Source organism: Corvus brachyrhynchos, unplaced genomic scaffold, assembly GCF_000691975.1.
Source record: "Corvus brachyrhynchos isolate BGI_N302 unplaced genomic scaffold, ASM69197v1 scaffold319, whole genome shotgun sequence".
In the NCBI taxonomy this organism is placed as follows: Eukaryota; Metazoa; Chordata; class Aves; order Passeriformes; family Corvidae; genus Corvus; species Corvus brachyrhynchos.
In genome coordinates this window covers 318,813-344,984 of record NW_008246065.1, presented here as the reverse complement: position 1 = coordinate 344,984, position 26,172 = coordinate 318,813, and the positions used below count along the sequence as shown (strand labels likewise).

At 38.1% G+C, this 26,172-nt stretch overlaps 1 protein-coding gene across 1 annotated transcript in view; it reads right to left on the bottom strand.

Moving 5' to 3' along the window:
* The window catches only part of ATE1 (arginyltransferase 1), a 70,152-nt gene that overhangs the window by 25,869 nt on the left and 18,111 nt on the right, over positions 1-26,172 (bottom strand). Inside the window, exons 9-11 of the mRNA XM_017746810.1 lie at positions 26,021-26,053; positions 20,228-20,409; positions 17,249-17,348 (exon numbers count right to left, since the gene is read on the bottom strand). Coding sequence (XP_017602299.1) covers positions 17,249-17,348; positions 20,228-20,409; positions 26,021-26,053 — 315 coding nt within the window. The remainder of the gene's footprint in view (positions 1-17,248; positions 17,349-20,227; positions 20,410-26,020; positions 26,054-26,172) is intronic.

Here is a 26,172-nt window from a genome sequence, read left to right as displayed (position 1 = left end):
AACATGCCATCCATAGGATCCAAGAAGCCAACAAAGCACTGCTTGAGATAAAGCACATCCATGACCACACTCCGACGGTTCTCCTCTCCAACACCACCGTATGAATCAATGAGATAATTCTGGTTTCAAGTTTTAAAGTCAGCACTAATTAGTACGGTTGAGAGCCTCAGAGAGGGCTGCTGCATCATCTCTGCCTTATCAGCTTGGGATGCAATTGTCCAGAGCTAAAGATAAGACACAGCCCTGGTCATCCTCTCACAGCCACTTTCAAGCACTGCTCTCTCCTCCAAGACTTCTTGCTAAGGGATTGTCCTTTCTCATTTATAAAGAGCAGTAAATGAGAGTTTTCCTTTTGATCTAATCAACTAAAGCCATTCTCTTTAGATAAAGTCACCATATCGAAGCCACTGTGTCTGCAATAAAGCCATGATCAGGATTGCACAAAAGAGGAAAAAAAAAAAAGTGTATGTTCAGGAATTACATCATAAAAATTTGATGACTAGATAGACACACGCATATTTACATGAATACTTAGGAAAATTTAATTTAAAGATTTGCAGGGGGGCAGTTGTCAATCCTTTATATTCCTATTCTTTGCACTTAAGAGATTTACTCAAGCCAGTGGGTGTCCAGTGTAAGATAACATCTCCAAACTCAGACACAGGACATGAAATATCTGTGCCTATTCCCACTCCATACCTCCTACTCTCAGCAAGAAAGATGGACAGATATATACATACAAATTCTACATTTGTGATTCTTAAGATTTCAGTAGCATTCACTGTTTAGATTAAACCTACCAGGCTGAATTTGCCCTGGAGATGGTGTTTCACACTGCAGAGCCAACAGTACCATTACAAAAAGGTTCCTTCAAGATCAATAAAGTGCATTATTTACCCTGAAATTGCTATTGTACCCTGGTTCCAGACCTTTGATGACAGCAACAGCAAATTTATGGATTCTGGACTGCCCCAGGGTGACTGTTTATCCAAAGCTGAAATAATAATATCCAAACGACAGACAAGTTTGAAGACAACTCTTGAAAATGAGAAACAAAGAGAAATACTACAGGTATGGAGCTTACAGAAAATTAGGACCACTTTTCAAGCGTATTTTCTAAGTAATTTTACACCACCAAACTATGATGTGTCTATTTTGCCTTCTTTACATTTCTCAAGGTTCCTTTCTCTTTTTTTCTTGTTTATATCTCCTAATCTGTGCATTTTATTAAAACAGACTACTGAAACCAAGATTGGCTTTCAGTGCTGTTACATAAACTTTGTGTTTGATGTACACAAAAAAAAGGAGATACTGATATGAGATGGTACTTACAGGAAAACTCTACTGGATGGAATTCCAGAGACTGCCACCAGAATATTAAGAACATTAGACTATTAAGAACATTATTAAGAATACAAAAACTTTCCATAGCTTCAAATATTGCCATTTTATCTTTCTCACATGCTTAATATTTAGTATCAGTGACACTAAACTGGCAGAACAGCGACATCCACACGAGACTGAAATTCCAAGGAATGTTTCTAATTCAAAGCGTACTGGTGCACATTGAGAGACTGAGATCCCCTATGAACTCAAAGGGTTGTGTGTTCAAAACATTTTACAGCAAAAATGATTCTGTGATTGTAAATAAAATATATAAAATCAGCTAACATTTACTGGAAATTGCCATTTAAAATTCAGTTGGGAACAAGCTAATTAAAGATGGAACCACACAGTTGTTCTGGAGCTGGAAGCCAGTGTCTGTCTTGTCCATATAGAGGCTACTCAAGAATGCTAAAAAAACCAGCACAATTTGAGAAACTTAAGTGGGAAACAATAATAAAGAAGAGTTAAGCTTGTACATTTGAAGGCTATTAATTTACTTGAATTTTAGCCAATTTTTTCAACAACTTCATATTTTTAATTATATTACAGAAAAAAATATAATATGAATTTCCTTTTTACTGCAAAAAAATCAAAGAGTTTGGGGGAATAAAAATCATATGATTACTGAAATTGACCTTGTTTACTTTGAATCTGCAGCAGAAATTCTTAAGGAGACCCTAGCATTAAACTTGGAAAGGGAGATTAAAAAGAACTATGACAAAAAGATAAAACCCAAGTGGGGGCCTCGAGAGGAATTCTTCATTAGAGACACACCAACTCTGTTGACTTAGGTCTAGCTCAAAAGGAGTTTATTTTGGCAGCTGGGAGAAGCAAAAGAAGAGAAACAAAAAAAAAAAAAAAACACCCCAAGAAAAAGAAGTGAGTGTTTCAATCATGTGGATCCCATATCTTTCTCTTGAAGGATTGCCATAAACTGACAGTATTTTTTGAGTTCATTAAATTAAATGTATGAAATTAAAAGTTAAAGTTTGTTTTCTTATATTTTATGTAAGGTGAAATAATCACAGGAAAAATATGCACAGCCTAATAGATCATAGCCACGCTTTATCCTTCCAGACACAATATTGTCACACTGATATCAAATAGCTTGAAACATTCATTAATACCTCTCTAGCTGGAGTCACATCTAAAAGAACAGCTTTCATCTGTAGCTTATGGACATATGCCACACGAAAACTAAATTAATTCCCTGTCAAAGAGGCTTCTGCTATGTAGTTATCAAAGTAAAAACACCACACACCGTGTTTACTTAATAGAAAAAATAGATAAACAAAATTAAATTGAGAGAATTTAAATGAAAGTGAGCACGCTTTAATTCTTTTTTTCTGTACAACTGCACAGTGAGAAGCAGAAAATTAAAATTCAACAGAATTAAAGCACCAGCATGATAGAAATGGGTGTCAGGGCAGAGTACACAATCTTTTATTTTCATTTTATAAAAGCATTGGCTGTGGTTATGATGTGCCAAACAGTGAACCAATGTAAATTAGTTTCTTCATCTTTTGCAATAACGACAAGAAATTATTTTGTGACATAAAACTCACTTCAAACTGGTTTTTCTCACCTTCTAAAGCAACAATCCTAAAGGACAACAAGAAGAAAGCAGGTATATTCTATATATCTTCTTTTCAGGTACCTATGAAGTCTCCATTTACTCATTTTATCCATGCACAACACACACATTGCTCTTGCAACTTAATACAACTGCACATCCCCAGCTCCTGGACAAAGTTGCTCAGACCTGTGCACCAACAGGCACATGGAAACCTGCTTTTCTTCCTGCCCAGTTTCTCTGGATTTCTGACATTTTTGACTCTTCTTTGCCTGCATGTCTACCTTCAGAGCTATTGTGTTCTGTGGTTACTTACAAGCCCTTTTTCCCAGTGTCTATCAGTGTCCAAGCTTTCCCAGTGTCTCTGACTCTCTTCAGAGAGTTTTCCCCAGAGCCCCAAACCTTCCCTTCTCCCAGTTTCTCTAAAACTCAACCCTTCACCCCACTCAGAGCCCCTTTTCCAGCTCAGCTCTCCCTGTGTGACTGCCCAGACCATCACACACCACTGGGAACTCCTGTCCTGGACTTCCCCAATGTCCTGCTCCAGCCTCCAACAGGGTTCCAAAAAACCCAGCCAAAACCACACAGAACTTGCCAAAAATCCATCCAGACTCTGAGGGCAAGAAAATAAGACCTTCCCAAGGAAGTCTGGGCGAGGGTAGCCTTATACTGAATAAATAATTTCATGCTTCTCATGCCCAGCTACCGACTCAGCCTGTGGAATATTTCAAGACATAATAAATAACAGACTAATTGACAGCTTTGCCAGTTGTGAAACACTGATACTCACAAGTTGAAATACACCCCTAATTAAGAATTCAGATGCATGATGTTGGCTTTAGATTAAGATATGCTATGTGGGGTTTTCAAACTTTATGCAATTAGATCATGTTGAAAAACAAGGTCACTAAAATTTGTCAGTCTAGCTCTTTTCATTTCTAGTTGCTTTCATACATCTAAGAACAAGAAATAATATTCTGAAATCAGTAATTCAGAACAGTACAAGGTTTTTAACTTCAAGGCTTTCTACCAATACATGGTACACTAGACAAGTTTTTTTAAGACCAGCAATAAAAAATTTAGTAAAAGCCAAGTAATTTATCTTTAGTCATTTAACACTGAAATGGACACAGCCCAGTACTGAAGAAACAACCTCAAAACCAGCGGCACGTAAATGCAAATAGATGTTAACAGTAATTTTAGGATAGAAGAAAAAGAGTAAAGTTGTAGGACAAAGGTAGACAACAGCACAGTCAAGTTCGTAAGTGCAATCTTCATTTTTGCAGGATCTTAAATAAGTAATATTGTGAAATTCGTGGTAATGTATCCTTAATGCACACACAAAGATGTTATTCAGACTAAAAATCTGAAGGAGGAAAAAAGGCAGTGATAAATCTCAGTCTTTCAGTGTCTACAATTTGTATTACAAGGGTAGAGTAATGCACCTCTGCCAAAAAATCTAAACCCACTTGTCTCCCTTACATCTGCAGATTAAAAACTGAATAAATAAATAAAAAGGCTCACTTTACCAGTGTTCCAAGCATATGTTAGACCTTAAACCTTAACAGCAACCAAAGCAACAGCTATCTGCACAAAGGATCAACAAGTATCTGTACGAAAATTCTGGACCATCAAAACACGTGCGCTTTAGGAGAAGTTTCTTCTATTGTCCCTAAAAATGTTCATTTTCATAGTGAGTTTTCATTCATGAAACAAGCATTCTAATTTTAGGTCGGTTTTGTTTGTCGAGTGTTTGTTAAACAAGCCTGCTTTGTTTGCTGGGAGAGGGGAATTTGTAAACAAAGCCTCTGTGTTCTCCCAGGAGTCCCCTCTCAGCAGGAGAGCATCCGACCACCCTGGGACCATCCCGGCACGTGGAGCTCAAGCCACAGGCCTGAACTGCAGCCATCCCTGCAGCAGGCTCAGAACAGACAAAGCCTGTGGTGCAACAGCATCACCGTTTTGCCACCCCTGAAGAGATGGCTCGTGGTGTCCCAGGCTGGAAAACTGGGAAGTGAAGTGGGACCACATCCACCTCCAGCCCAAACATCTGTGAGAGGCAAGAGCCCCAATGCTGCAAGAAGCAGAATGTGAACTGCCACCACAGCCCCCACCAGCTTCCCATCATCTTGCAATCACAGGGCTATGGAATGGTTTGTGTTGGAAGCAACCTCAAAGCTCAGCTCATTCCACCCCCTGCCATGGGCAGGGACACCTTCACCTGTCTCAGGTTGCTCCAAGCCCCGTCCAGCCTGGCCTTGGGCACTGCCAGGGATCCAGGGGCAGCCACAGCTGCACTGGGCAATCTGACAGCACCCTCACGGTAAAGAACTTCTTCCAATATCTCAAGTAACCCCCCCCTCTGGCAGTGGGAAGCCATTCCCTGTGTCCAGTCCCTCCATCCCTTGTCCCAAGTCCCTCTCCAGTTCTCTTGGAGCCCTTTAGGCACTGGAAGGGCCTCTAAGGCCTCCCTAGAGACCAGGACATGTTTGGTTTTCTTTTCTTCTCTTCTCTGCCTTAACACTCCAAACTGAAAACCAGGCTGCAGCTACATTAGCTGTCAGAAAAAACACTGAACTGAGAGAGCCCCAGGGCTTCAATGCACTCCCTCTGAGACCATGCTAAATAAAAGAAATTGATGAAAGAATACAAGAATAGGGACACTAAACAAATGTAGGAATAAGACACTGAAAACATGGCTAGACAGAGATGTACTGAATTTTTGTTAAGCTGTTTTGCAGGAAACAATAACTGCCTGAGGACACAATACAGTAAAAATAATTGTATCCTTTCAACATGTTCTTTTTGACATTGACTTGTTTTCAAACTCCTCCTTACGTTATTAAACTCTGTCTCCTTAATTATAAACAAATATTAAACTTCTAATCCTGGAATTCTTGTCAAATAAGTTCATTTTTATCACACAAAGCTGAAAAAAATGAAATTATAGTGGGAGATTTTGTAGCAGTCATTCCTCATGCAGCTTTGCAGCCATTAAGCTCCTGGCTCTGTAAAACTGCCCAACACTATTCTTTTAGTTGGGCAGAACACGTTCACCATTATGCTTCCATCTGAATTACTGCCATTTAAGGTACACAAATGTCTACTTGCATGTTTAGGAAAACAGACTGTTTAACATTATGTATCCCCAAAGTCTTTGAGCTGAAACATCAACACTTCAGTTTTCTCTTAATGCCAGATGTTTGGAAACTTTGCTTTATAAACACCTTCACATTAAAAAACAAGTTTGGCAGCAAATGGGCTGGAATTAGTAACTATACTATAGGCTGTATAAGTCCTGATCATTCCAAAACCTGGTAATTCAAGGGTGTATTAAACATCCACCCGAATATGGGATTAGGGGAGTATTAAATTAGAACTGCACTTACAGAAGTCTAGCACTTTGTTGCCATTCTAACAGTTTATAATCCCTGCTTTTCAAAATTAAAAATAATTAAAAATTGCCCAGGCAATCACCCTGCTTTATTTTAAAATCAATAAAGCTCCACCCAGTACTTATGTGCATGCATATCTTGAAAACAAGAAGGCAGCTTCACACACTTCCCTGTACTTTTAACACACTTCTAAAATAGACAGCAAAGTGTTATAAACAGTTGTGTGCTTAGCATATATTATGTCAATATTTATTGCCATAATATAAGTTTAAATGACTAAAACTTTAATCAGTTTGAGTCAAACAAGTTTAGTTCAGATCTGCACATCTAAGGAACAGCAGCCAAAAATGTTTCTAAACATTTCTGTCTCTAAAAATATACTGTAACATCTCTACACCTTCCTCTTTTGCCCTGAATGGAAGGTAGTTAAAAGCAATTAACAACAAGCCACACAATGCCAACTGGTAAGGGCTAAAATGGAAAGAACATAAGAAAAAAAAAATCATTAAATAAATCATGGATATGTTGCCCATATAATCACTCAGCAGCCCTTGAGAGCACTAGCCCTAATAGCTGAAATAAATAAAAAAAAGAAATCAATAGATCAGTGGAACAAAAAGCTCATCTTGTCTTCTGTCCATTCATAGAACAACAGTGCATTTGTGTTGGGACAAAGACAGATTTTGGGTCCTATGTACTTTTGCTCCACAGACCCATTCTTCTTCCATTAATTGACAATGGAGTCATTTTCATACCCTTTTTTTGTCACCCCATCTCAGTGTAATTTGTGAAAACGTTTTTATTCCAAACAAGAAAAGGGGAGGAAGCAAACAGTATCCCATGCTATTAAAAAAGACGATCTACTCCCTTGACACCTTTCTAGTAAGAATCCCCAAATTATCCAACATGTCTAACATTGCAAATAACTACTCTGAACAGTTTCAGTCCTTCCTTTTAGAACAACTGAACAAAGTTTTTGGCAGTGGTTAATTCTCACAGGACAAGCAGAAACCTCAGGGCAGTGTCTGAAAACACCAAGGGGGGCTTTGGGGTTGTTGATTTTTAGGTTTTTTTTAAATTTGTACTCAAAAAGACAACAACTCATCAAGCTCCCAGGTCTCCACAGTAAGGCAACCTTTGAAAGCCTTTGGGAACTGATTTTATTAGATTAAGAAAAAACTTTAAAGAAGCTGTAACAAAAATGTTTCACTTCTCCACTGACCCTCCTGCGTGGGGCCCTGCTCTGTGCAGCCTCTCAGAGCCCTCATGGATCTTTGGGAAAACTCAGCACCACCCAAGCGCCTGCCAAGCTCCACAAACTTCAACGACTGTCTCTAACACCAATTAAAGAGAGCACAGACTTGTTTTCAAATTACTTGCATCTAAATAATGGTGGTGGCTACCACAGGATAACATAAATTAATCTGCTCCCCTGCCAGGGATGTGCTGCTGGTGTGAAAATACAATTAATTACCATCATCTGAAACCCAGTACTATCATAGCCTTGCTCTAGGTTTTTATTCCTCATTTGTTACTTTGAGCTGTCACTTCAGGTATTTACCATAATACTATAAATAATAATTTACTACAATAAAGTAGTAAACTCATCCAGGAGATCTCCCTATGCACTGGAAGGGAAAACCATAAAACCCTCTCTGCCCTGTCAACTCACCTAATGCAATAGTCTTTCCTGAAAGAAAGAAAAATGCAAGTTTTAAAACAGATTTACCTAAAGCAGAATGGAGCACAGAGAAATTCAACAGCACACACACATTTGCTTTCACAGCCACATAGTCACAAACCCTGACACTAAAAATAACTCAGCCAACATCCCAATGCAGCCCATTCTGAAAACTTTGTAGTTGCACAATTCCCTTTTCCTCCCTTTCTCCTTGTCTCCAGAGGTTACTATCTTCTTTAGTACAATGAAGGCAGCAACTCATGTTATATAAACAAATGTTACAAGCTGACCTCAGCATCTGAGGGCCTAATTTTAGCCACCATTCTCTAGGACAAAAATACATTGGTTGACGAAAATCTTCTAGGATGGATAAAAAAAAATTACAAAAAAAGCTTAAATAATGAGACTTGGAGAGAAGAAGGAATTGAGGGGTATTTTTGGTGGATGGTTGATGGGGGTTTTTAGAGAAGCCCATGAAGAGAAATGTTGGTAGCCATCAGGTTTAAAAAGAAGGGTGTTGCAAAAAATCCTACAAAACCAAACACAACAACAAAAAGAAATAATACTTCTATTCTTTAGGAAGAAAAGCTTAGGTGAGACATGAAGAAAAAGAATTTCAGTGAGATGACCACTAAAGAACAAGAATATATAAGAATATATATTCTCATATACTCTCACCAAGGCAGAGAGATGTGCATGAGTCTATCAAGGGAGGCCCTTGGCACACATGTCCTACAGGTCTTAAAAGTTAACACAAATATAACTGAAGCTGTGTTGCAGTAAAGGGATGGACTACACCATCCATGATTCCACTTTTCCCTCCTGAAAATCCAAATCACTCACCTCTATAGGATTTTGGGACTCTCATTCCCATCCAAGTATTGATGTTGAACTTTTTGCAAACTAGACTGTTTAACATCAGGGTTGAGGATAAATAACAGAACCTCATTAATATACTTCTGCTCATTAATTACACTTTTACTTGGAGACTTGATACAGTTGGCAGCTAAACAAACTCAGACAAAGAAAATAATCATTCATAGTAATGAATTGTCCTCTAGATCACATGTAACACTTCAGAGAAGTGTACTGTGATACCCCTGTAAAATTAATGAGGTCTTAGTTAAACCAGGCTTCATTAAAGTATCTCCCATTAAACCTTTCCTGGAAAATTGAAGAGAAAACATCTCTTGTGTTGATTAACTGGCTTGTCAGCCAGCTCCTACTGTAAAGGCCACAAGTGAAATATGGCAGAGCCAGGAAAAGCAGGAGTTGCAGGCTTTCAGACCAAATAAATTCCACTTGACAATATTGCCTAATTAAAGCTAATATAATCAGCAAAACAGCAAAAATAAGAGCAGCTGGATTTGGAGTTAAATGAGAGAGGCAATACTCCAAGTGTTGCCAGCTTCAATCAAAGTAGAGCACAGATAAAATTAACCAGTTTCAGTGACTCACACTTTGGTGACAGATTTGACTTTTCTGTAGGACACAAGAACTTTAATATTTTGCTCAACATCTGAAATCTGGCCTGGTTATGAACAGCTTCACACAGGGACTGTGTCAGGAAAAGTGAAGAGCATTATCTCAATACTTATGTTTTAACCTTTTCCACCACAGCACTGCACAATGTCCATCTCTGAATAGTCAAACCCAGTCACTTTTGGGAATTCCCACAAAGAGACATTTACAGAGACAAAACTCAGAAGGAAAGGGTGTTAAGTAGTGTTTGAGGACCGTCCAAAATGATTAAATCAACAAAAAATGAAGTGAAGCTGACGAAGCAGCACTGCATCAAATTCATTTGCTCAATAGAAACCTTAAAAATACTCTTAATTCCATGCATTCTTACACTTACTAGCAAGGACTAATGGGTTTGTAGAACTACAATTGGAAAATTCTGAAATGGGAATTTTGACCTCATTCCTCAGATGAAGAAAAAAATTAAAGACACATGAATTGTGAAATATACTATTCCTCCTTAAAAAAATAATTAAAAACAAACAAACAAAAAACCCAAAAACACAAGAAAGCCACCCAAACAAAATCCACAGCTCTTTTGTCTCTGCAGTTCACAATTTACAGTTCTCACTTTAACTGCTAGTGGTTGCTATGGAGTCCCCAAATGAGCCTTCAACTAAAATTTAGTGTAAGTCAGAAATAAGCAGGGAATTTATGCTGAGCCATGAATTAGACATGATAAATTTCTACCAGCTACCATCATACCATCATGCAGAAGATGGTTTGCCTCAGGTTTATTAACATGATCCTGCAAAAATCTTTTTAGCAGGTCCTTTTGACAGAGACAGGCAAGTTACCTCTAGTAACTCTGAAAACATCCACCAGTACAGAACTGGCCAACAATTTAACAAACTGTGCCTCTTACCCTTGGGTTTTTATGAAAATAAGGTAGGATTTTCACTCAAATCTTACACGAATTAGCAAAATCGTATTTATTGAAAAAAACCATTATAGTGAAGTGGTCCCAAACTAATAGAATTCCTGTAACAAGTAACAGGTGTAGAATGCATCCCTGCTGATGTGCAAATGTAGGTAGTTAATGCCACATTAATCACATTTCTATGTTTATTCTTCACAACATCTGAACTGGGAATGCTGAACATACAGAATATTTTTAGGTTTTTTAAGGACCACATGAAAATAACTTGATCCAAACCCAGTTCATTTTCTCAAGGTGCAATAATGAAGAAGAAACTTGCTGACTTCAGAGGTCAGCTGAGACCTACAGAACAAACATCTTCTGCTCTGATAAAAGCTTAGAAATAATACAATCAAACACAAATACACATATTTCCACCTCATTTCTGCTACAAACTTCAGTCATTGTAAATTCCATAAACAACTAAAAAAGTAACATGGATTTCTAACATTAGGAACATAAACATTTCTAACATTAGAAAAATAAATCCCCAGGGACATGTTCACTTCTCTCCCAAGGGAGTTCTAACTGACCAAAAAATTAAGTCCTCATTGAAAATATTTTACCAGGAAAAATAAAGTTAAGCAAAAAGACACAGCTGGGATCTGTGACTGTTTCTAGCAGAAAAATGGGATTGCAGAAAAATACTGTGTGAAATTCAGCACAGCTTCAACACCTGTACTGAGGAAAAACAGCAATAACTTACCAATCACATGCAGTAAAAACCAACAGTTTAGGGGAAAAAAAAAGTAATTGCATTCACTGTCTTTACCTGCAATGAAAACATGTAAATAAACATGGAAACTGATATCCTGCTGTAAACAATTATCCCCTGTCAGCATTCACTTATGGCTGTTGCTATCCAGAGTGGCGCATCTCTTTATTCCTGCCTGTTGATGCTCATAATAATGTGGTTTTCACAACCTCTCTACAAGTGTCTTAAAGAAAAAAAAACCTAGCAAGTGGCCTCAAACACTTTGTAAGAACCTGTTAAAAGTAAATAAGAAAGGCTTTTAAATATTTATCACTAGCATGACATCAAGAACTAAAGAACGAATAATTTTTCACCCATGGTGTTTTTATTCTGTCCCACATTCCCATAGTTGTTTATCCCAACACGTTAAGTTCCATTTATTTGGTGCAGGCTTTCAGATAAGGAAAGGTGAAAGGACAAAGCTTTTATGGAAGGAAGAAGCAAAAGGAAAAAAGATTTTAAAAAGGGAGCAGCAAGCTGTAAGGGATTCTGCAGTCCTAAATAGAGCACCTGCCTTCTCACAGCCAAAAACTATACATCCCTCCTAGTCAAAACACATTTGATAAAATACATGTTGAGAGATAAGGACTTTTGCACTAGGTACACCTTGAAGGAATATTAAAGCAGCTTGATTTCCAGAAGCATTTAACACATGTACATCAAGTCAATCATCCAAAATCCTTTTGGAAGTCTTGGCCATTTTAAAAACTTCTCAAAACCGCTTTGGGTTTTAATGCCCAAACTGCAATAGAATTCAGAGTTGTCTTTCTCCTCAGGCACTAACCCAAACCATCAGAAAGAACAGCTGGGGTAAGCCCAGAGCTCTGAAGAAATCAATGTTCAAATTTAGCTGCTGATGCTCATGCAGAGGAGGATCCCAGCCAGTGGGGAAGTTCAGTGAGGACATGGAAGGAAGGCAGGAGGCAGATGAAAATGATGTTAATAAGACACACACAAAAGCAGGGATTACCTCCCAACTTGTGCAATTTATCATTCTCAGAGCTTTACTACTGTATGTTTTAGTCTTTATTATTTGCTGTTTGTTTTTAACAGTCTTGCAAAAAAACCCAAAACCATTGTGTTGCCGAAACTTTTATTGCCTTCTTAGAGTAAATAATGGTTTTACAATGCAGATACTTCATTTCTTTACTATCAAATGCTGCTGCAAGCAACAACTTGGCACTCTATAACAAGCACTGACTTTTCAGGATATTTAGTTGACTATTTATGACCTGTTCACATAAAAAGTTGTTTTGTACTAATTGCAATGCAGATTTATTCCTATAATCTAACAAAATTAATCCTGGAAAAGCCACTAGTTTTTTCAGGGCATCTCCAGTCCTCTAAACTACTCCCAGCTCATCATATTTTCCCATTTTAAGGTAAATAGTAATACCAGTGAGAAAAGGAGGCTGAATAAAAAGATGACATATGGATGTATAAAAGCACTAGCTCTTTTTGTGTGGAACTGGTGACACATTTAGCAAAACTTTTTGCTGCTCAGTGGCAGAACCATAACAAGCATGTGCTTACACCCCCAAAATCACAGAGGATTACATTAAGGCACGTCACATTAAATCTCCTTCCCCCACAAATTTCACTTTACACAGCAAATCCGAGCTTACTGAAAACATTAACTAAATTCCATAGTGAGACATGGTGAAAGAGTCTGGACAGGGGAAGATGAGCCAGACTCCTGTGGATCTTGTGGACGTGGACATGCAGGCTACCACTGGATGCATTTCACTGCTGCACGAGGAGTGATGCTGAAATTCCTGAAAGCAGCCAAAGAAATTGGCTCTCAAGTGCCATAAAATTTCAGGGGCACTGCTTACAACCACAGTCAGTCTGAGGTATTTAGTTTAAGAATGATTAATCACAGTTGAATCAGCCTTTTGTTTCTTTTCTGACATTTCAGAGCCCTTTCTAGTATTCCATCTATCTGAAGTCTGGCCATGACTTGATACTGAAGGAGACTGTTTGAAATAATTCCATTTACTTTGGCCAGCATACAAGTCTGGATAAAGGTTTCAGTCAAAACACCTCTTCACATCATAGAATGGTCTTAAAATGGCACACAGAGATAACATGGCAAGAAGACATTAAATCTGCTGTGCACTCCAAAGTGCTCTGAGAGTTATTTACCAGCATCAGTGGGGTGGCCTCAGGGGAAGCACATCCTTGACCATAACAAGTACTGATCCATGCTCCAACTGCAGCGTTTGCATGCAAACACCAACACTGAAAAAGCCTCACAAACCCCAGAACTAAGGAAACTCACGTAGAAAATGTCACCAACAAATCCCTCCCAACACGAGAACTTAGAGGAGAAAGGGATTTAAGGTCAACAGAGGCAAATGCAAGGCAGCAAATACACTTATTATTTATACCAGAAACACAACCTCAACATCTATTTAACGACCCTCACCACAAGACTCAAAATCAGTATCAAAGGACTGCAATGGAAAGACAAGAAAGGACCTCAAAGAGTTCAGAAGTAATTGGAAAGTGGGAATGTAGTAAGGTAGAGCCACAGAGTGAACTTTACTTCAAGGATGCAGGATAAAACAGAGTATCAACACAGGTAGAAAATCCAAGGTCCTCTCAAGCATTCCTCTGATATGGCTGTTTGCTAAAGGTGCTTCTTTTGCTTCTGTAATTCCATAAATATGCTTGTTTATTACTGCATTTAACTGAAAACATTAACAAGTACACATGAGAAGCAACCCTGAGACCAACCTCATTTTCAAGTAAAATACTTTCTTATACTTAAAACTTTATCACATGCTCCAAAATGCATTTGGAAAAAGACTTTGCATTGCATGATTGTGGAAAATTTTCCAGGAGACTGCTTTCCAATGTGAGAACTACCACATCTAACAGAGCCTGAGAAGGTTTCCCACAAGGTCGTGAATTTCTTCAGAGAATCATTTTAAGCTTGTATTACCCTAACCTACCCAGAAAAAATGGAACAAAGCCATTGCTTAAGGATTTTCACTGGATTTTTCCATATTAACATAATAGGACTACAGGACTCCTTTTGTCTCAATTTAATGTAGATTTTATTTTACCAGTTTGTAAATATTAACCCATACATGGGAACAACTCTGAGAGAGACTGGGAACTAAAAGATATCCTAATATTGCAAGTGAGTCCCTTCCCCCATTTTAAAGTAATTTCACTGGGACTCCACTGCTTTTAAATCACATTGCAATCAAATGCTGGCTGCTTGGGAACAAAAGGAATGGGAACAGTGAGTCAAAAGGGAGCTTTATTTTAAAAACCTCTGTAATTATGTCTGATCCATGGGTTAGTTGATACTCTAACCATTCATCTTCCTGCCTGAGAATCCAGAATTCTCCAACTCTGTTACTGTGCCAGAGGAATCCCAACTTCAGGATCTGCTTCCAGGACTTTCAGGCCTCCAATCTTCCACTGGACTACACACTATCCATACACCAAATTGTACCATTTGTAGAACGAGAATCCTTCAGATGAAATGGCACACACTGACCCCCAATAACTGTTTCCCAAATCCTGTGCCTTCAGTGTAAATAAGTGCTTGTGTTCTCATAAAACACAGCTCATACAGAGAAGTGCTCCTGTGCTCAGCCTCCATTTCTGAATATCCCAGCACAAATAATGTGCAAAGAGAATGACAAGAAAAAGGCTAAAAACCCAGCAGAGAGCTTTCCAGCTCCTTCTCTTTCTTTCCTTCATTTAATTTCCTTACCTGACACCAGTTTAACAACAGTCACCCCCAGCCTGTCACTCTTCCACAGCAATATCATTAAGGGAAGGGAGCCTCTAACATCTCTATTAAACTGCAATAAAGCAAAGTCTTCAATCTGTAATGCCTCTAAATCAACCAGGCATTACTGAAATTACTTAATCTGCAAAGTCAGGACTTCCCCACCCTACTTCACCACTCCCAATCACTTCACAAGAGCAGCAGCATTATCCAGATGCATTTCAGAGCTTAGTTTGATATTTTGGTTCTGGTGTTCTATTTCAGTGAGGGTAAAGTAGAACTACAGAATTAATGTCAACCTGATTTTCCATTCCATTACTTTTGTCTACTTCTGAAACAAATACACCCAGGAAAGAAATATAAAATAGAACAAAGGCCCTTGCAATTCATTTATTAGAATACTGCTGTCCCAACAGAGAGCATTGTGTGTGTGTCTGTGTGTGTTCTAATCATACATGTACAGGCTTTCTTCTTATCCTCCCCAGTCCCTGCTCCAGCTTTAATTACCTAACACATTGACTTGTGTAGACTTCTGGAAGACTAGAATGTATATTCTACCAAACCACAGTCGTATCAAATAGTCATTAATTCTAAGCAAGGGAAGAAAAAGAGCTTTTGTGAGCAAAACAAAATGTGAAATACTCCCACTACAATTTAATCAATTTCCATTATTTAAGAATGAAATCTAGGAGCATTGTGGAAGTTTTATATTCTTGATGCAATCATTTTCAAATTGCAGCACAGGCTCAACAGAACACAATAAATAATACAAAGAAATAGTGGTTCCTTTAATGCACTGCCTCATGTATAAGCTTTATTTAATCCGGGTACACAAAGTTCATGGTTTTAGTAAAACACTACAAGCAGCTGAACCAAAGTTTCTCATCCATGAAATCTTTCAGAACTGAGATGTTTTTTGCCCTTATAGCCAGATTTGTTTCTTAAGTGCCCTGGTAAACTAAATCCATTCTTTTCACAAGTCTTGAACCATGCAGGTTGTAGAAGAGACAAGGGATGTTAAGTTGCAGTGTCTCAACACAAACAAATCACCCCAAACTTTTAAATCTTTCCAAAGAGTAGAAGAACTAATCAAAACCTTTGGTTCAACCTGGGGATGGGACAGCCTTTAAGATGATTCACATGACAGAGGGCAGTTTTTTCCAACTCACCCATTTGCTTGCCTCAAACTTAATATTCTCTTTGTTTGGCCAGCAGATGGACATGATAAATTCAAATTGGCAAAAGGGACACACACACACACACACACATCATCTAACAAAACAAGAGGGATTTGTTATTTTCAGAAGACTGAATCATCATGGTCACCTGTAGTGTAGGCCATAATTAAGATAAAATTCCTTCACAACCATCACTTTAATGAGCCTCACAATTTTTTGGCTATTTGAAAACCAGCTGAAAACACTGCAGATTTTTTAACATATTTTGAGAGGGGGGGAAAAAAGGAAATGAAAACACCGCACCTCTTTCTCTAGGTTTTGTGAGCTTTTTATCCTTCCACATTATTAACAGATAAAAATGGCTATGTGTAAGTGTTCAGCAAATTGCTATCAAAGTTCAGTACTCTGAAACTGTATCATAATAATATCTGAAAGCAATGATACATTTAACGAGAAGAGGTAACACATTCACAAGATCTAAAAAACACAAGAGAAACACTCTTAGGCACTGAGGTCTCAACAAAGGTGAAGCCAACAGGGGTTACAAAGGAGTCAGAGCAGTTGCTGTAAATGTTCTGTGCATTCTCCTGATCCTCTCCTCAAAAATCTGCTCTGGCTCCAAATCGCTGCTCACCAAACTTCTCACTGGTTTCATGAGCAGAGCAAGTCCCCAAACTCTAACAAAAAATAAAGAGGAAAACCCAGCCAAGCCCAAGAAGACATGTTATCACTGCTTGGAGTCACTAAGCAACAGTTACAAATATGCCAACCTCAAAAAGGGAGAATTTTAGTGCATTGGAAGAGATACTGTAAACACGAGATAGCCAGGTAACCAAATGACAAACTACTATCTGACAGCCTTGGAAACCTCTCCTAAGCCAAGATGTAATAAATAGCACATGCAGCTAAATTGGAAAAAAAAAAAAATAAAGCCCTAAGCCAAGTTAAATAGTAACCAACATTCAAATTTAACCATATAACGTCTACATTAAAATCCAAAATGACAATTACGAAATATTATATTACTATGAACACTGTCAAAAGCTTTGAATAACAGCACACTAAGGAAATAAGTGAAAACACACTTTACCTTGTATCTCATTTTGGGGCATGAATGAATGTAGAAACCCATATAATAAAAACAGAGATCAGGAGCTTTTTCATGAAGCTGTCTAGTAAAAGCAATTTCCCTGAGAAGGGAAAGAAAAGATTAATTACATTTGAATACAATTCTTACAGTCATTTTACCTCTTCATATTGAAATATTTTACAGTTACCTGGCTCTTGATCTATATAAAGGACTAGACTTCTATAATAAAGAATGAAGATCATAAACTCCAAACTAATGTTTTTAAAAATCTCAAACACAATAAACTGAAAATTAATACTTGGAAACCAAACAAACAAATCACCAAAATGCACAACACCATGTCAGGTGTAAAAGTACTTTCATTTTTGTGTTTTGGTCTGCCAACTGCCTGATTTGAAATTTTAATAAAAGGGACTAAGAGCCTCTATTTAATAGGTTTCTTGTTAATATTCATGTACATTGGAACTCTACAGAAACCTGGCCCAGCTATTGCATGCAGACTGGCTAATGTGGCTCAGGAAAACATCAGAGTGTTTTTAAAAAATAAGCTTCAAGGATAAGCCTCTTGTTTGTTCTATCATTTATGCTCCAGCGATTTGCATGTAAAAACATCCATCTTTATGCAACAAAAGGTATTTTTAACCATCCCATGATTGTTAGTATGATTTTCTCATTTATTCTGAAAGAAAAATGTCAATGTATTCCAAAAAAAGTTTGCTTTTTATTTTACTGGCACAAGGAAAGCACTGTTACTACAAAGACTCAGCCAGTGCTTCCTCTATAATGATCATTTTTACAGCATTTCTAACTGTGCAGATCACTTTTGTAACAAATCCCATAAAAAATGGATGCTGGTTCTTACTTTCTGTGTCAAAGGGATAAGAAGATGTCCCTGGTCACTGCAGGGGAGCTGGAATAGATGATCTTTAAAGGTCCCTTCCAACACAAACTATTCAAACTGTTCTCTGATCCAAGACACGACTATATACATATAGGAAGCATCTACAAATACTGGAGGTTCTTTATCACTTAAAATTAAACTAGTATCACTCCGTATTTCTTGATTTTTTTTTTCCTTTGATAAAATTGGTATTTCCAAGCAGTTTCTTCCCCTCTTGTTCTCTACTTACATGCCTACATATCTCAAATGTTCCTCAAATCCCATCCTTTCTACAACTCAGCAGCAGAAATTCTCAGAGTGGCATGAAGTGGAAGTGACAGCAATGCAGTCCAACCTCCTTGGAGTAAAATTGGCAACAGCTTTGAAGGTATCAGATTCCTTTGCAACTTCCTAAGTCCTCCCTAACTCAACTTTTTTTTTTCCCTTTTTGAAAGAAGAACGAGGTTGGCTCCCTCCAGGACTGTTGGGAACTCATTTTTATTGCCTTAAATGCTGCAGAATTTACAAGCTGCTTTTTCACAAGTTGAGCCATGCACGCATGGTGCAGCGACAAAGCTTTAAATTTATTATGTAGAAAATTTTAAATAATTTAAAGAATTCGCAAGCATGGATTATGTCAGTCTATTATTACATAAAGTAATGTGATACATACAAATACTAAAAAACAGTTCTTAGGGGGACTTAGTGTTTTATGTTATATGTTCATCTTGCAAGGAAAAAATTAGGCTAATTCCAAGTATCCAGCATATGTAATGGAATAGTTCTAAAAATCTAGATCATTAGAGAAAAAAAGATCAATTCTAAGTCATAGGAGTGAGTTCCAACATTTTTCCACATTTGTTAATTCTGATTAATTCTATAAAATTGTCCGATCCTAATCAAAATCCAAACAAATTCAGATTAGACCTTTGAGATACTAAATTGCACATGGCTTATCACTTATAGCAAAAGTTTATTAACTAATTGTGCTAAGAATTTCCTAAAAGTGTTTGTGCTTCACACAGCTCAAGTCGTGCCGTTTACCCACCCTGGTGGGTGACACTGAACCTGACACTGCAGCTGAGGAGCTGCACCTGCAGAGAAGGTGCCTCTCACCAAGAGGCCTTGGAGAAAAGAGAAAGCTGGATCTCACAATTCCAGTACTCCTTTTGCACCTGAGAGAGTGCAGTGCAAATCTCAACAGGTGAAAAGATTCATGCTACAGGCTTCTCAGACTCAAGCTTGTAAACAGACGTGTCTGGCATGAGGCTCCAACCCCGCTGCTTCATGAGCAGCTCCCTGGAAACATCACATTTGTCTGTGGCCAACTTACTTAATGCCAACAGAGAAGCGAAAAAGGTAAGAAAAAAATAGTTACACAAGTATTTCCACTCATTTGGGTGCAGGTTTTTTTCACTTATAATAACAATGGAATCATAAAATTGCCTATGGAAGAAAAACAGTAACTTGCAATTTCACATACAAGTTTCATTCACAGTGAAAAGCAATACCCACTATTCCTACTGTTTTGCAAGACCATGTTGGACAGTTAATTCAAGGCTTTAAAATTCATAGGATTACTCTCTCCATTAGCCTTTCTGAAAACTAAGATAATGAGATTAACATACCTGAAAAATATACTTCGTGCTAGTACAGCAGGAGACCACTAATTCAGAAGACAACGCTTTTTAGGTATTCTGTTATTTATGATCTCAATGTGCATAAAACTATAAAAGTGATTAATTTCATTTGGTGACTGGGCTAAGAAAAAGGTCAAAGGAAAAATTATTTCTATTCAAACAAAAAAGGGGCTTTTCCTGCTGGAACCAAGCAATACTAAATTATTTTCAGGGGCAATAAAAATGAGGCATTTTGTTTCTGAGTGCTATTTTATCTGTAAAAGTATTTAGCTAACTAGAAAGATACATCCCTAGTCAAGGATAACAATTAATTTATTTGGAAGGCAACCAACCCCACAGCTACTTTGCTAAAGGTAGTGTTACTAGTACATATTTAGACTAAAAATAAAAGCACAAGTTTAGAAACAAGTATCAATTCCTACCATTCCATCCAACCAGATAACAAAAACGTCCTCTTACCGTAATGCAGAGTAGACTCCCAAAGATAAGAAGGAAAAGTCTGGATCGTAGTACAGATAGACTGAGGACACACAGTAGGGCAGGATATCAATTACACCAACAGCAATTATCTTCCCATCCAGCCAATACTGCTGGTGGAAAGAGCCATAGCCACATTCCGGTCCGTTTGGGGCATGCTCTGCCTAAGCAAGAATAAGAGAGGGATTAACTCCCTGATGAACTTTCAGTACGAAAACAATTTTAAAGAGAATTTTAACACATAAGTAAGTACTGTAAAAATTTTTGCTGGCCATCTGTATTTAGAAAAAGGAAAAAAGGCATTTGAAAGGCAGGGAAAACGATGTTATTTACTGGATCTTTTGTGCCGTTCGCTGTACCCATGATGGGTATAACCCACATATTCACATCCCAAATGTGAATCTGATACAGCCTCTACCATCCAGCTCTTATGGTACTGACATGAAAACCAACGTGATTCATCAAGTTATTAATGCATTAGCACATGCAAACAAATTCTGCAGACACCCTGTAACTTGTGGTCCAGCAAGAGGCAAAGCCGAGGGCAGGAAGCTGAATGCAGACACATCCCTGGGCTGGCCCTTCCCAAGGCTGGCAGTGGCTGCCTGGTGCCTCCAAAACTTCCTGCCACAGCAAGGACCCTCCAGATTCTCTCCTCCATGTCCCCAAGCACTGGAAGCACTTTATCCACAGAAACTGAGTTCCTCAGAGTGGCCATTAAATTTACATCAGAGGAGCATTCATAAAAAAACCTGAACAGCTTATTCTTTATTTACGTGATGTTTACTCTCTGTAACTAACAAAACACCTTTTATCCAAGAACCTGAAACTGTGTGGCAACAAAATCTGTGGAACCTCTTCTCTGTCAGCCCACATCAGAGCAAATCCTGCAAAACCACCAAGGGACTGCCTATTGTTGTGTGCTGTGGTTTTGGATGTGCACTGAAGTTTGACTCTGGATGGGGTAAAGCACCTCGAGCCAGAAACCGATCCTTGAAGTTAAGAAGAAGAAAATGATCTCCCTAATTTAAACTGTATTACACAACCAACTTTGGCATGCCATTTTCTCCCACGTCAAGTTTACTTTAATCCTGAATTCCACTGTGCTCAACTTAATTATCCATCTAGTCATGTTTTTCACTGCACTGCCAGGTCTTCAGAAAGCTGCTTCTCACTCAATAAATCTGACAATATTGCCTGCTATTACCAACTGTTCTGCATTACAACAGCAGAAGGTGGGTTTAATCAAGTATTTTGATACAGTAGCCCAGACTGAAGAGATGATAGGCAGAAGTTGCTCTAATTGGTACCACATGTGTCAAAAGAAATCAATCACGTGAACAAAAATAATTTCAACTGGCTTACCCAACCAGCAAGTCCCAAAATCAAGGCCACATAACAATATGTTTGCATTTTTATATAGTTACATAGCATAAAACTAGATGTGGAGCTACCAATACTCTAAAAGTGAAATGATAAAACATTTGAGAGCTCCATCTGCAGTATGTGAGGACATTAAACTCAGCTATAGTACACTAAAATGTGTTTCTCTTGTTCAGGTAAAGAACACTTATCCAACAGTTATGATTTCATTCAGCATCATCAACTTTTCAACAGACCCAAATGAAATCACATGGTCAGTGGTAAAATTTTAAGCAGGGACACAGTCAAGTAAAAGATGTTCTCTAAGGATTTCTCAGCACAGGTTAAGTTCCCTTCTCAGAGTGCAGTCAGTGACAGAAAAATGAAACATCTCAAAGCCACAGGGAAATGCGGTTGGTAACAGAACACAGACTTGCTTAAGTAAGTTTCAGTTACAACAGATTTTCTCTCTTTGTCAAAAATTCATCACATAGGATTTAATGAATGTTAAAGAAGATAGTCTAAGCCACCATGGAAAACATTTTCACTCAAAGCAAAGTCTTCTGAAGTTAAACAAATGCTGTGTCTGTGTGTGACCCCAAACCTCCAAAGAGCAGCGCATGGGTTTGGTCACTGGACCTCTACAAAGTGAAGTATCAACATCAGTTAAAACTTCTGCCAAAGTACAACCTGCAGTTATTTCACTAATGCAATTACAGTGAAATGCCATGAACATAAGAGAGGCTATGTTCTGGAACAAACATAATGAGCACAGCACTGATTTCAGGCAGAACAGTCGGGGATCTCCATTACATTAAGCAAATAACATTTTAAAGAGAGCAAGACTTCCCTCCACCTTCAAAAATTCTCATACAATGTAATCCTTTGTAATGCTTGTCAGTATTACATTTTCTCCCATTTCTCAATGAATACTTGGCTCCTTTAACTTGATTTCCTGTGCACTATCCAGGCAATTTGACCTGAAACAGGTCTAGAATAAGAAACATTTTCCTGAAGCAGCTACACCATTTCACACCACTGACATCTCCATTGGGACCATGTTTGTCAAGGGTGATGCAAAAATACACCAGTGACATCAGGGGAGCAAGCCCCACCAGAAAGGGCTTACCTTATCTACCCAAAATGATACATTGGCCCTGGAATCAATCTAGAGGGATTATTTAAAATATCAAGTTTATAGTCCTATTTCAATACAATGAATTATTATAATCTGATGATATTGAAAAAATCCAGGAAAAAATTGAAACCACAATTTTCAATGTTTAGACTGCCATGCATATGAAAATACAACATATTTCTTTACATGTTATTTCTCCCTGTCTTCATAACCTGCTAGCTAATGATTCCATGAACACATTTGACTGCTCACACTTTATAACCCATTATTAAAATTTAAATATTTAACAGAACTGGCATTACATATTGCCCAGTTAGTACCTCAGTGTACTAACTGCTTATGATTGAACTTCAATGATGGTGAGAGCACTCGAATTTCTTCAAAGCACATTGGTCTGTCTTTAATATTAAGAGGTGTTTTGCTTATTATAATTAACAAAAATGGGTCCTGCCCATATGTACAATGCATGGTTATTTTTCTCTGGGAGGTTTAATGAAATTTCTTATTTTCTACTTTTCCCTTTTACCCTCTGCTGTGCACGGAGGGAGGAGGAAGATATTAAATTTATGCTATCAAAGAAAAAAAAAAAAAAAAGGCCAGGAAACCCATGACTTCTCCACTCCAGTGGAAATTATTTGCAAAATAAGCAAAGTGATTAATTCCAGCAGTTCCTTTCCCGATGGCACACACACAAACCTGCCATATGGTAGATTTCTGTGTCTTGGTTAGCAACACATTTCCTTTCCAGACCTCCATCCTCCTTTCATTAGGGATTAGTAGGACACTCTTTACAGAGCCACATTCTGTGCCTGACTGGAAAAGTCTAGAATTTGAGCTACACTGTCAACTACTGAGTCAGGACAGGGACATTAAGCTTAAAATGCTGAAAGGATTAGTGAAGGCACAAGAGACTTCAGTCCCAAGAGGTGCTGAGTCCCATCATGGGGATGTCTACACGACTGCAAGGAAGAAAAAAGCAATTTGCCAAAGTCTCTAAATGTAATGAGTTTTGATTTAGTCCTGAGCAGTGTATCAAACGTGAGTAAAATACAAACCTTCTAAGAAGATGACCTGGGAGCTACAGACTTGTAATGATCTCACTTATTAGATCTCCTAAAAATTAAAGCTTATCAGTAAACAAAATAATGCAAAGCAGAGGCTAATGTGCTTTTTAAAGCACAAAGGTCAAGATTCACAAACATCTTTCAGTTCTTTACAATTCAAAAGCATCTCAGCATGGTAAATAGGAGAAGAAATGATCATTTGCATAACAGAAAAAAGATCACTTTCCATCATGCTGCATCTATTACATTCTCCAGACTGGTAGGTGAATCAGTGAAGACTGAATGATCTGGCAGCAAACCAAGAAGATGATTCAGAAGTATTCAGGATGGTTAAAAAAGAACTGAATGTAAATAGCTCCAGAAAAATCCCATAATACTGAGTGATCAAAAAGGTAGAGGAGATACCAAATGTTCATAAATGCATGGAACGTAAATGCATGCTGGAAAACATATTGCTATAGGCACACCCAAAACAACGGGCATAAATCACCAGTTCTTTCAAAGAGATCATTTTGACAACAGTTTTATTAAATTGTCTGTTTTATGCCTAACATCAGTCAAGATGGGAAAAAAAAAGGCTAAGCAGCAATTAGACAATAATTTGAGAATAAAACAAAATTATCCCTCGACTGTGTAACGCCATGGCCCATCCGAGTTCTGAGGCTCAGTCCAGCTGCTGTTTCAGGACGACATGGAGCAACCTGGGCAGGACAAACACTGAGATAACCATCAGTGATGCTGACACAACTGGTCCACGACATCCCCCTCACTCACTGGGCACCAAAACCCAGGAATCACCCTCAGCAGTCTGGATTTTCCTTGGAACCTTCTTCCATGAGTCCTCCCACCTTGGCAAGAGCAGGGTCCCAGCCCACACTGTTCTGGCTGAGTCCTGCAGGCCATTCCCCTGTGCTGAACCATTATCACCATTCCACATCTGTCTGTGTGAACTGGCAAAATGGCAAATGGTTAAATGCAGCCTCGAAAAAGAAAGGATGAATAAAAAACCACCTCAAACAATTCACTTTACATTATGCTGTTGACTGCTAGAAAACTGCCTAGTTTTCTGCTACTACATACTGTATTTTTTTTTAAAGCATTCCTTTTTTCTGTCAGAGCTCATAGCCAAAACAGAAACTAAACTGAATAATAAAATGAGGAAATAAAAAAGACAGGAAGAGTTTGGGTGTTCATACTATTTGCAGCTAATGATAACATTAAAAACTCTAAAAATTACGAATTGAAAACATGTAAGGTTTAAATTTTATTTTAAATTATTTTTGTTCAAAAGAGTAAACACACTACACACTGCTAGGTTTGCTTGTGGCAACTGTTTCAGAATAAAGAATTTCAAGAATCCCTTGGCCTCTGATATATAACCCCTTTTATTTAACTTCATCTAATTGAAGACATCTGTAGTGGTGCCACACAAAATTTAATTCAAGCTTCGAAATGTCAATAAAAAGTGTCTGTAAGAAACAATATGGGTATAAAGCTGGCAGGGTAGTGTGCATCAACATCTACACAGCCATACAAAATTAAGAATATAATGGCAGTCTGCTGCCCGAGTTGACGAGGTGATAAAAGCCCTTTTCCTATAAAGTCTAATGAGCTCTATTACTCTTCAGCTTTCAGGAATGCAAAGGCCAGTGGACTCAGCAGAGAAAAGCAACAAACTCTCCACACATGGATTCACTCAAACTGCGACATATCAAATTACCAGTGTAATTACTATAACCTGACAATTTCATTACAGTCACGCCGTCCTGAGCGCTTTAAGACGAACAAGAAAGACACTGCAAGGAATCCATGGCAGTTTGCTCACTTGAAATGAAGGAACAGCATCTCTCCTCAACTTTTACCTCAGATTGTAGTCAAATACAAGTTTAGCATGTTATTTAGTAATACATTCTTTTCTTTTCCTAGAAATAAATCAAAAACCAGGAAAGACATGGGGTTTTGTGCTTCTCTTAATGCAGTGCTATGAAATTCAGTGGTAGCTGATTATCTTGCAAAGAAGCCAACAGCCTCCTTTGGAAACAGAGCAGTATCTTCCTTACCAGTCAGTGGAGACAGAAATTCTGTGCCAGCCACCTCCACCACCTCTAACAGTGGTTGGCTGTCTACAGAGAGCGTAGAGGACACTCATACATTCATTAAATGAAATAAATTACATTAATTGTGAACCCCCCATCCTGAATGAATACATACCTCCAGAGGGGAATCACAGAGGAATCGTGTGAACTGCATCGAGGTGGGTTCATCAGGAACATGTGCCCAAGAAAACAGCCCAAATATGCAATGCAGAGAAAGAAAACTATTAGCAATGCTTTAGGATGCATTAGTAGTCAAATACACTCTTT